Source organism: Macrotis lagotis, chromosome 1 (genome assembly GCF_037893015.1).
Source record: "Macrotis lagotis isolate mMagLag1 chromosome 1, bilby.v1.9.chrom.fasta, whole genome shotgun sequence".
NCBI classification, from domain to species: Eukaryota; Metazoa; Chordata; class Mammalia; order Peramelemorphia; family Peramelidae; genus Macrotis; species Macrotis lagotis.
Window position 1 is genome coordinate 109,997,647 of NC_133658.1, and position 13,186 is coordinate 110,010,832.

Sequence of the window (13,186 nt, forward strand, 5' to 3'; positions counted from 1 at the left end):
ACTGTCCCACTCTTATTTTTAGATTTGAGATCAATCTACCTTATGCATAAGTTATTTATTGATCCTAGCTCTGATCTCTAGAACCACAAAAAGTAAGTCTAATCCCTTATTAGCAAGAGGTAAGGAGGTAGCTCCTTAATTTAATGAAAAGATGCTTTTAACACCAAAACTACAAACTTCAACAATCTCATATTACAAAGAACTTGCCCATAAATTAATTCTCTGATAAGTCTCTAACCTGAGTAAAATTGTTGAAAATAAACCTGGAAATTTGCAATAGTATATATATATATATATATATATATATATATATATATATATATATAAAATATTCATTCATATTCAACAATTGCTAAAGATTCAGTATACTTATTTTAAATTCCATTCTTAAGAAGTACCTTTTCCACCTACATATGAAATCATGCCTGTCTGTCTTAGCAAAGCAGCATTGAAATATTAGTTTACACTAAATAAAGTTTACATGACATAATAACATGAAATATGTAGAGCAAACTATTGTCAAGGGCTTGAAGAGTTTTCTAGTTCCTACTAGTTCTAACTGACCAACTATTTACCAAGAATTATTTGAAGGAAAATTCTCCAAATTCTATAATTATAACATAAAATATAAAATTGTACATGACACTATATTGTTAGACATTGATGAAAAAAATGTATACACATAATCCTGGCCTGTTGGAGTCTCTAAATGCATGTATGAAAAAGAACAGAATAAAAGCATTAAACAATGTTTGCTTCCCATATGAATGGGATGTAAAGCATTACTCTATAAAACACTATGTAGATTCCAATGTCACAAGAAAGAAGGACTAATTTGTTTCTGGGGTTATACAATTTGTATTTATTCAAAGTTACTAATCCTTACTAATACTAATCCTTGAGTTGTTTGCCTCAGCTCAGACACATAAAATATTTTTAGAGCTCCCTCAGCTGTTCAAGAGTTGGAACTACCAAAAAACATGTTCCATTAAGTTGAATTCATCTAAAGGAATTTCAGATACTCCTTCCTGAGATCTCAGGATGGAAATGATGTCACTGGACAATCTGCAAAAGTCATTCTGGAAACACACATCCGCCAGTTCTTGCCAGTCTTCCAAGGCAGAGAATGGATCATTTATCATAAGTTGTTCTGTTGTCTCTGAGAGGGGGAAAAATATCAACAATACTAGTTGTTACATACATCCCTTATTCAGTATCTCTTGCACTTATTTAAAAAATTCTATCCCATGCCCATCAATTCCCTGTCCTCACCACCTCCGCCCCCCAAAAAAACTGTGTGTCTTGGATTGGCAGAAGTTCTTTAGATCCACAAAGGGAATAAAGGAAAGAAGTAGGACAGGGATCCAGGTTTGCTTTATTTATATTGCCTACAATTTGGCACTCTTAGTGCCAAACAGCTATATGAAACTCTATTATTCCAGTTTCATCATACTTTTGTTTGAGATATGGAACCTTTGTTTGAGAAATATTTCTTTAAACTATACCAACTTTGAATATAGGGATATGACAAGGCCTTATAGATCTTTTTTTCTAAAAAGAAACAAACAAAAGTTTCACTTGCTAGAGATGTTAATGATGTTCATTTAATTGTGAAAATTAAATTTTCTCTTTTTTAAATATAATTGGAAAATATTTAATAAAATGAATAAAAATACATTAAAATAGATAATATTAATATGATTAACATTGATCTAGATGGTTAATATGCTACCCACAGGGATTCTTCTGCATGGTTAATGATTAACCAATCTATTTTAATTTGATCACTTATTGCACATATAATAATGAGGGCTGAGCCTAGGCCCAGTCAGTCAATGAACATTTATAAGATTGCCAGGCCCTGCAGTGAACTAGAATTACAAAGAAAAAACAAAAATAATTTCAGCTGGCAGTTCCTCCATTAGATAGAAAGCTCCTCGAGGGCAGGAACTGTCTTTTGCATCTTTCTGTATCTCCCATTGCTTGGTTTAGGGTCTGGCATATTTAATGATATTGGTTCTAAAATAATAATATTAATATTTCCAGCCATCAGAGAGTTTACTTTCTTCTTTTCACTTTTAATATTTAATATTTATATATTCTCATTTTGTACAAATAATGTTTTTATACATTAATAAAATATTCTTGTTTAAGAGTAAACAAAATACTCCCTCCCCCATAAAATATAGACTCATTTGAGCAGTAAAGGGGAGAGAGAGAAAAAATTAAAATTAAAAAAATAATAGTAATAATTGTAGGTATGGCCAGGTGGCGCAATGGATGGAGCACCAGCCCTGGAGCCAGTTGCACCTGAGCCCATATCTGGCCCCATACACCCAACAATCACCCAGCCGTGTGACATGCAAGCCACTCCAACCCCACTGCCCTGCAAAAACCAAAAAAAAGAGGGAAAAAAAAAGACCCAAAATAAAATAAAACGGTAATAATAGTAGGGGTGGCTGGGTGGTGGACAGAGCATTGGCCCTTGAACCAGGAGCACCCAGGTCCAAATCTGGCCTCAGACACCCAACGATCACCGTGCTATGCGGCGCCAGGCAGGCCACCCAGCCCCATTTGCCCTGCACCCCCCAAAATAATAATAATAAAAAATGTGCTTCAGTCTTTGTTCCAACACCAACAACTCTGTCGCAGGTGGGTCACATTCTTTATGATAAGCCCACTGCAAAAGTTACTTCCATATTTTTCCACCATTGCCATTGATGATCGCAAATCCTGCCTTTCATATTTCTCCACTACCATGTACTATATTTTCTCTCTCCTTTCACTCTGACTCTGCTGTAGGGTAGCTGAGTGGTGCAGCAGACAGATACCCTGGCTCTGGGGCCAAGAGGCCCCCAGCCCCCATACCACCCCTTAAGCCCAGCATCTACCTGGCCCCATGGTCCTGGGCAGGCCTTCCAATCCCAGTCCCTTGCAAGAAGTAAAAAAGAAAATGTATTATATCTGACCACTCTCCCCCCCCATGGTCCATCCTCTCCTCCATCACTCACATTCCCCCCTTCCCCCTGTCCCCCTTCTCTCCTTCTTACTCCAGATGTCTATACCTCATTGTGTGTATATATATATATATGCTGTTTCCTCTCCTAAGCCACCTCTGGATGAGAGAGAAGATTCCCTCATTCCCCCCTTGCCTTCCCCCCTTCCATATCATTGCAATAGCTCATTATAATAAAGAAAAATCTTATTATATGAAATATTTTGGCCTATTCCCCCTCTCCTTTTTCTTTCTCCCATTACATTTCCCTTTTTTCTATTGACTCCATTTTTACAACATATTTTATCTTCAAATTCAGTTTTCTCCTGTGCTTCAACTATAAAAGCTCCCTCTACCTGCTCTATTAACTGAGAAGGTTCATATGAGTATTATCAGTGTCATTTTTCCATGCAGGAATACATGCAGTTCATCTTCATTAAGTCCCTCATATTTTCCCCTTCTCCTCCACTCTCTACGCTTCACCTGAGTCCTGTATCTGAAGATCAAACCTTCTGTTCAGCTCTGGCCATTCCAACAGGAACATTTGAAATTCCCCTGGTTCATTGAAAGTCCATCTTTTTCCCCTGGAAGAGGACATTCAGTTTTGCTGCGTAGTTCATTCTCAGTTGATGCCAAGCTTTTTTGCCTTCTGGTATATTATATTCCAAGCCCTATGAGCCTACGAGCTTTTAATGTAGTTGCTGCTAAGTCCTGTGTGATCCTGACTGCAGCTCCACAATATTTGAACTGTGTCCTTCTGGCTGCTTGTAATATTTTCTCTTTGACTTGGGAGTTCTGGAACTTGGCTATAATATTCCTGGGGGTTGGTTTTTTGGGATCTCTTTCTCGGGGGGATCGGTGGATTCTCTCCATTTCTATTTTGCCCTCTGCTTCTAGAATATCAGGGCAATTTTCCTGTAGTAATTCTTTGAACATGATGTCAAGGCTCTTTGCCTGATCATGACTTTCAGGTATTCCAATAATTTTTAAATTATCTTTCCTAAATCTGTTTTCCATATCAGTTGTTTTTTCAATGAGATGTTTCACATTTTCTTCTAATTTTTCATTTTTTTGGTTTTTGAAGTAATGAGTCCTGATTTCTCATAAATTCATCAATCTCCCTGAGTTCTATTCTTTGTCTGAAGGATTTGTTTTCCTCAGAGAGTTTTCTTATCTCTTTTTCCATCTGGCCAATTTTGTTTTTTAAAGCATTCTTCTCCTCGATAACTTTTTTGAACTGTTTTATCCATTTGACCTGAGCTGGTTTTTAACATGTTATTTTCTTCAGCATTTTTTTGGATTTCCTTGACTAAGCTGCTGACTTCATTTTCATGTTTTTCCTGCATCTCTCTCATTTCTTTTCCCAGTTTTTCTTCTAACTCCCTCATTTGATTTTCAAAGTCTTTTTTGAGCTCTGTCGTAGCCTGATCCCAATTTCTGTTTTTCTTGGGAGTCTTTAGATGCAGGAGCTTGTGTTTCCTCATCTTCAGACTGAGTATATTGATCCTTCTTGGGATCATAAATAATGTATTTCTCAATGGTGTTTCTCTTTTTTCTCTCTGCTTGCTCATTTTCCCAGCCTAAGCCTGTTTTAGGGGTGCTTCCTGAGCTTTTGGGACACTCCCACAAGGGTCTCAGTGTGTGAGGCTCTGTCCACCCTCCTGATCTGTGAAAGACCATATGTGCCCCCCTCTGCTATGGGGCTGAGGTGGAGGGGGCCCCTGCTGTTCTATGGGGGGGCCTAGACTGCTTATGTTTCCTGGATATGGAATGCAGTGGCTGCTCCCAGCGCCCTGGGGCTGCCTCCGGGAGGCTGAAGTTCTTTCACTCTGGTGGGCCACCCCTCTGGTGGGCCACCCCTCCAACCCCGGGGAGCAGAGCCTTTCTGCTCTTTTCCAGGTTACCTTGAGTAGGAGAACTGCCTCAATGGGTCCCTCTGTGGGTTCTGTCTCTCAAAAATTTAGTTAAAGTCCTTAGTTTTGAAGATTTATGAGACAGTGCCTAAGACATGATCGCTCTTGTCACCATCTTGGCTCCGCCCCCTAAATTGTTTCTCTTGACAACATGTAATATCTGATTATTTAATGTTTTTTTCTCTTCTGGTCCACCAACTATATTATGGTTTGCTTCTCACATCACAGCTTTTATACAGATACTAGAATACTACTATCTTTTAAGAATCAATTCTACTAAACTATTCATTCTATACCCAACATGTTTCTATGTGTACGAAGTAATTTCTAGGTAGGAAAATCAACCATATTGTTGCCAAAAAATTTTAATCTTCATTCTTGTTCTATCTATGATTCCTTTCCTGCTACATTCAAAGGCACCCAAGTCTCCCTCATTCTTTAAAAATAAAAAAAAAATCTTAGTAAATCCTAGAATTCCTATTACATAGCATCCTATCTCATCTTCTTTTTTTGGATAAAGTTCCGGGGAGAAAAATATGTATATTTGGTGCCTCCACTTCCTCTCCTCTAAGTATCTTCTAAATCCTCTGCAATCTGGCTCCTGACAGCATCATTCAATTGACATGTCTCTCCTTTCTTTTTCAAGGTTAATAGTCTTTTCTTAGAACTCATCCTTTTTGATCTCTTTACAACATTTAACTATCTTTTCCACTTGGATTCCCTCTCCTTTCTGGTCTGCTCTCTCAAGAGCAATGACTGGAGTCAGAGAACATGAGTTCAAATTCCACCTTTGATATTTATGACCTGTGACTTTGGTCAAGTCACTAAATGTTTCTTGGCCTCAGTTTCCTCATTTTTTAGATAAGGGATATCCCTTCCAATTCTAGACTATGCTTCTAAGATCCTCCTATGTGACAACTCTTCTCCCAAGCCTCCATCTTTAACTCTTTTTTTTCTATACCTTCCCTTTGGTAATCCCATCAGCTCTTATAGATTCAATTACCATCTCTATGCAGATGACTCCCAGAATGTACAGATCTTGCCTACACAAGATCTGTTCCTCTGTTAACCACATTTCCAACTCATATTTCCAACTAGGTATTTTGAACTGGATATCTAACATATCTCAAAATCACCATGTCTAAAACAACACATTATCTTTTCCCCAGAATCTATCCCACTCTTCTAAACTTCTCTCCTCACTCTAACTTCATATATCCAATCAGTTGCCCCATCTTATTTAGCTAGACCTAGTTAAAGTTACTGAGATGATAAAAAGTAAGTGTTTTAAAATGTTTCTTGATTGGTTAAAATAATTTTCATAAACTGTATTGCCTTATGATCATGCTGTTTCTTTGATTTCACAAATTAATCATTTTTAATATTTTATTTTTTCCAATGACATTCATAAATTTCAACATTTCTTTTTTAAATTTTTGACTTCCAAATTCTCTTCTTTCCTCTTTTCCTTCCTCCTTCATTGAGAAGGCAAGTAATTTGATATAATTATGAATGTGCAGTCATGCAAAGCATATTCTCATATTAAATCATTTTGTGAAATAAAACACAAACCCTTCCATCAAAAAAAGAAAGATTTAAAAAGGTATGCATCTATCTGCATTCACAAACTTTTATCAGTTTTTTCCTCTGGAGATGGATAGTATTTGTCATCATGAATCATTCAGAATTGTCTGAGATCATTGTGCTGCTGAGAATAGATAGCTAAGTCATTCACAATTGATCATCATATTGCTGTTAGTACATATACTGTTTTCTTTTTCTACAAGTTAAATCTTATCAACAGAGATTATAACTGATTCAGGTCTATGTTAACTAATATTCAAGAGTCTTGATTTCTACATCATTGTCAGTAAACTAAGTTATGACAAGTAACTTTATTTTCTCTGAATAACTCCCACTTTTCCTTCATTAAGAATATTTTGCTAAACTTACCCCTCCCATTTTTATCTAGTTCTTGAAGTAGACTTAAGCCAGTTTCTTTCATTCCAATAGAGAAGAAATGAAGTACAACAAGACAAGAAGACAAAAGTGGAGATTGCCCCTTCCATTTATGAGTAAGACAATTAATGAATTCAACTACTGGACACTCTTCTATTATGTCCATAAGGTCATCTAAAAGCAAAGATAAAAAATCATATTGATATATAATAATACAGTAAACAATAAAGAATTCTATGGCTTTAAAATTTTTAAATATTAAAAAATAGAATACAAAGAATGTATTTTTATAGAATAAATTCAGTTTTTTGAATTTCTTTGTTCTGCTGAGTGCTAATATTGTGTTATTTGCTCCTCAATTATTAGAAATAATGATTAAGAAAAACATGGGGACAAAACAAAAAAAGATAAAAAAGATAAAACTGTGACATACTAATCTTTCCTTCTTAATTATTATTATTTTTTTAGGATTTTGCAAGGCAAATGGGGTTAAGTGGTTTGCCCAAGGCCACACAGCTAGATAATTATTAAGTGTCTGAGGCAGGATTTGAACTCAGGTACTCCTGACTCCAGGGCTGGTGCTGTATCCACTGCACCACCTAGCCACCCCCTAATCTTTCCTTCTTAACATATCCTTTTTCTGTCATTCCCACTCAGAGTATATCTCCCTTATTGTTTAGCCTCAAACTTAACCATCTACTATCTTTTTCTCAAGCCAATCTTAAACATAAAATTGCTACCATTTATTATCAAAAATAAAAATTCCCACAATAGGTCATCTACAGAAATAGAGAAGATTTTTTAGTAAAAATAATTATCGTGATTGTCAACACAATGTAATTAGAAAGAGGCATGGACTAGGAGTCAAGAATACTGGATTCTCATCCTCTTTTCTGCAAAAAAAAAATGCATTATTATTATTATGTGGGCTTCACAAATATTATATCCATTTAGAAAATAAGATAATTGAGACTGAGGCTGGCTTTTTTTTTTTCATAGTCATACAATTAGTCATAAATTGTCCTAAGCTATTTCCATGCAAGTTTCAAAAACAATTATCTTCAGGTTCTAGTCCTCTGTTCTTTCCATCACAATAGATATTCTTAGGTTAGGATTCATGAACTTTTTGATCACTCTATTTCAATGTAACTGATTTCCTCTGTAATCTGCTTCACAAATATAGAAGTGTTTGTGATTTCACTGATACGGGTATTTCTTCTATCAATGAAGACTGCAATCCATTCATGATTTCTAATCAGTCACATTTCTTGATTGTGTCCATACATATATCCTCCACAGAAGATCTACCCAAAAAGCTAGAGGTCTTCTTCTTCTAGGACCTTTTACATTTTTGTGGATGTCAGTAGAGAACTTAGACTGTTATCCCTTGCTCTTGCTATCTATCACCACTTGCTCTTACTGCATAACCAACAACTTCTTCACTTGTCACATGTTTCTTCCATCATATTTCCTATACTAGTTCTTGGGAACAGGATGTTACTAAAAATATGCCATAGTTAACTTGTACTTACCATGTAGAATCCCACCTTCTGCATGACAATTTTTCTGGTCTCCCCAGAAGTTAGTGATTTCCCCTCTGATATTACCTTTCACTATTACATATGTATATATCTTATATGCACCTAGTTATTTACATGTTATCTCCATTGGAATGTGAGCTCCTTGAAAGCAGAGACTGTTGTTTATTCCTTTTTTTTTGTATTCCTAGTGTTTATCAGAGTACCTAATACATAGGAAAAGTTTAATAAACTCTTGTTGAATGACTAACTTGCTATATATTTCTCTATTGACTGTTAGGTTACCTGTAATTATGATGTACCATAATTTTTAATTGTGCAACATTGATAGGGTAAAAATAAGTTAAAATATGAATCTTTGCATCTGGAAGTAGGGTTAAGATTATTAAAAGCATGGCAATTTTTCAATTGCAATATAGTCTGCTCTCTTCCTCCTATTCAATTCTTGACCTAACCAATCACTGTCTTTATGCAGTGTTTGACACAGACTTATGTATAAATTCAGTAGGTAACAGATATTTTTAACTTTTGTATATGAATTGTTAAGTCAATCTTGGGTTCTCTTTGAAGATGTGTTTCCTGGGAACCTTTGTAAAGCTCACTAGCATTGAGAAGCAATGTGGCAAATGAATTGCTGGCCTTGGAATCAAAAGACCTAGATTTAAATCCTACCTTTAACACTATGTTACTCATCTTGAACAAGTCTACTTCCAATTTTTATGAGAAAGGGATATAGGATAAGGAGCAGGAAAAGAAAGGACAAGCAAAATAAGAAGAAAATTATATAGATAAACTGGATGGGTTTGGAACTAGTGAAAAAGATAGTTTAAGGAGTGAGATATTTGACAAAAATTTGGGAGAAACTGAGAATTTCCAGGTTCAGATATTAGTCTAGATCCTACTCCTGTGTTATAAAAGAAAAAGAAGCAGACAAATAAGAAGGATATAAAAGGATGAATGGGGTATTAAGGGGAACAAAGGAGGTTTGGAGAAATGAATCATTGGAGGTAAATTTAAGAAGGTAGCCAGCCAATCAGTCAAAGTAATAAAAAAAAAAAGGTAAGAGGAATAATTAAAGGGTCAAGCAAATTGGTAAGAGTGATTGGTGAAGCAAACTGGTGAAATTGGTGAAAAGGACTAGAAGTATGTGCAAAACTAAAGGGGAGATGTGTATGGCAATGGATGTGGAGTTGAGAGTGCAAAGGTAAAGAATCTGAGTGAGGCTGTAAAAAACATTTAACTAAGAATGAATGAGGTATAAACAACCACAAGAAGTTTCAAGTAGGAAAAATCATATAGTGACAAAACAATTGTGCCTTGTTTGCATTTCTGTCACAGTCAAGTATCTTTGTTCCAAATGTTAATCTCCCTCTTTCTTGAAAAGGTGAAGGGACTTGAAGAATACTTCTCCACATTCCAAATTGTTAGGGAGAATGAAGGACTTCTAAAGGAAACATAATTAAGGTTTTAATTGGAAAGAAAAGGATCTGAGGTTGAGGTGAGAAGACTTACCATTTTTTTTCAGAATGATGGAGACCAGAAGAGTGTTACAGAGGAGAAAAGGAAGGCAAAGGATAGTTGTACAATTGAAGTTTAAAAATTCAGGAAGATTTGAGACTCTGAATAGGAGAGCTGGATGCAATGGAAAGGAAAAATGTGTTTGTTCATAAATATTATATGAATATCATCTTTTATTTTGATCTCCCAAGATTGATACAGAAGAACCTCAGAAGGGCAGAGGAAGAAAAGAGTAATAATAGTTGCAGCAGGAACAGCTAGTGATTCCTTAATCTGGGGTAGTTATTTGTTATCCTTATATAACAGTAAAAAAAAGTCTATTGTCTTCCTGGAGTATTCAAGATATGAGGGAATGTTCCAAGACTTACCAAAAAAAGATGACTACAATCCACTTCTGGGGATTCTTGTGAATACAAGTGACACCTCTAGAAGGAATCTAAAAAAATATTTTCAATGATTATGAAATCACAATGACTATGAAAAATGGGGTACCCATTACATTTTTCTCATTATTAGCCAATGAAGGCAAGGAATACAGAAGAAAAACTTACTTTGGGAAATGAGTAACTGGATAATAAATAGTTTCAGAGAGTGAGATTTTGATTTCTGGATCACAGTTTATAATATAGATAGACAAATTCTTGGCCAGTGATGAAATATACCTAACAAAGGTTGATAAGCATGTATATGCCAGGTATATTGCTTATCTAATCAAAAGTGCTTTAAACTAAAAAGGATGGAAGAAGAGGAAAAAAGGATCATTTATGTATATTCTCTAAATTAGCTACTTTAGCGAGTAACTGCAAAGAAGAGTGAAGATTAGCAGTAGAGACTCATGGGAGACCTCAAATGACTATGGATCTTTTTTCATTCTTCATTCTCCTTGTCCGTTCTGCAGCCTTTGACATTGTTAATTACTCTCTCCTCCTAAATACTCTCTTCTCTCTTGATTTTCAGAACATCACTTCTCCTGACTCTCATCCCTCCCTCCCTCCCTATGACCATTCCTTCTCTGTCTTCTCTACTTATTTCTCACTTGGTGATCTTACCAGCTTCCATAGATTTTCATCTCTATGTTAACAATTCTCAAAGCTATTTATCCTTGCCCAATCCCTCTGCTGACATCCAATCATATATCTCCAACTGCCTTTCAGACATTTCAAACTGGACATCTAGTAGATATCTTAAAATTCAACATGTTCAAAACTGAACTCATTATTTTTATCCCTAACCCCCCCTCCTTCCCTATCAGTACAGAAGGCAACACCATCTTCTCTATCCTTCAGGTTCACAAGCTAGGAGTAATCTTAGACTCCTATTCTCTCTCACTGCCTCACTCCATATCCAATTTACTGCCAAGGTGTGTTGATTTTGAAAACCTTTGCAGCATTTTTCAAATTTGCATCTTTTCTTCTCTGACACTACCACCATTCTAGTAGTTCCTCATCAGCTTGTGCCTGGATAATCATAGTAATCTGCTAGTGAGTCTGCCTTCCTCAAGTCACTTCCCATTCATCCTCCAGTCAGCCACTAAAATAATTTTCCTAAAGCAGAGATCTCACCGTGTGTCTCACACACATACACACACACACACATACACACATATACACACACACACACACACACACAATGCAATAAACTTCAGTGGCTCCCTATTAAGCTCTAGGAACAAATACAAAATGTTCTGATGGGCATTCAAAGATCTTCATAGCCAAGGCTTCTCCTGGCTTTCCAATCTTCCTATACCTTACAGCCTCCTGAAATTCTTCAGTCCAATGCACTGGTCTCCTGGCTGTTTCATGAACAAGACACTCTAAAAACTCTTGCCTATTGATATCCCAGGCTTCTTTTAAGTCCCAATTAAAATCTCACCTCTTACTAAAAACTTTTCCCAATTCCTTTTTTTAATTCCAGTCCCTCCCCTCTGTTTTTTATTTCCTATTTTTCCTGCTTTCTTTGTTTTTGAATATATCTGTTTGTATGTTCTTTAAGAACAGGAACCATCTTTTGCCTCTTTTTTTGAATCCCCAGTGCTTAATATAGTGTCTGGTACACATAGATACCTAATAAATGTTTATTAGCTAATTGATGTATAATGCATAAAATATAGGACAACAAAATGAAACAGAGGTCTTAAACAAGATGGGGGGGGCAGTGAAATTTGACCTCATAAGTATCACTGAGACTTGAAATGAAACCCATCACTGAATTACATCTCTGTATGTGTACACCTTATCTAAAAGAAATAGAATAAATAAAAAGGAGCAGGGTAGCTTCATATAGTAAGAAGATATATTCCTACATGCAACTGAGAAAATAGATATTAAAAAAAAATCTACTCCTGTGAAGAAACTAGAACTAGAAAGACAAGCATAATGGAGAGTATTTTGATGAAATAATACTTTGGAAATATTTCAATGAAGGTTAAAGGAAGGAGAAAAATAAGCGATTTTTGACTCTGGATTATAGTACAAACCACTTGAACAGGAAAAAGGGAGATGGAAAGTCTGTACAACAGACCACAAACCTAGTACAAGGGTGTGATATAGCAGTCATGAGGGGCTTCAATTATCTAGAAATCTGTTAGAGCCATCTTTCAAACAAAAGCTAGTTTTTGACTTACCTCAGGAATAATTTTATCCTTTAAAAGATAGAAGAAGCAACAAGGTGAAAACTGTATTCTGGATCTGATTCTCACTATCAAGAAGGATATAATTGTTGTGATGAAAATGATAGGAACTTATGAAGGAAATGATCATTCCATCCCAGAATTTGCAAAAGGAGAGAGGATAACTAGTCTGACATGCATTCTAGATTAGGGCAAAGCAAATTTCTGAAGACAGCTAACTAGGATCTCATGTACTAAAATTCTATAGGGGAAGTCGGCATAGGAGGTATGGGAAATGCTCAAGAATTAAATTCTAAAGACACAAAAAAGAAATGACAAGAATAAGGAAGAAAAATGGAATTGACTAAGTGATCAATGTAGATGCACAAGAAATTTCCCAATCAACTCAGACTTTAAAAAGAAATATACAGAAAAATTAAATAAGATTGTGAGTCAGTCCTATAAAATAGTATAAAGCTTATAGTGAGTTGAGGCTACAAAGAAAGGTTAAGAACAACAACCAAAAAGACTCTTTTAGTTATATTTGGAGAAAAAGGAGGGTGCCTTGTTTTGGGTGAATGGAACAATGATAACTAATACCAGAGAAAAGAGACAGGTGCTATTTTTTGTTTCTGTTTTCTCTGCAAACAAGAAT

General features: G+C 35.6%; 1 protein-coding gene across 4 annotated transcripts in view; it reads right to left on the minus strand.

Annotated features, from left to right (window-relative positions):
• Positions 1-400: 400 nt before the first annotated feature.
• Positions 401-13,186, minus strand: part of CLHC1 (clathrin heavy chain linker domain containing 1) — a 57,318-nt gene continuing 44,532 nt past the window's right edge. For 3 of the 4 annotated variants that reach the window (XM_074206367.1, XM_074206351.1, XM_074206358.1), the window contains 2 exons: positions 6,862-7,041; positions 401-1,159 (listed from right to left, as the gene is read on the minus strand). In XM_074206367.1, coding sequence (XP_074062468.1) covers positions 969-1,159; positions 6,862-7,041 — 371 coding nt within the window. In that variant the 3' untranslated portion in view covers positions 401-968. The remainder of the gene's footprint in view (positions 1,160-6,861; positions 7,042-13,186) is intronic. The other variant, XM_074206374.1, reaches the window with a different exon arrangement.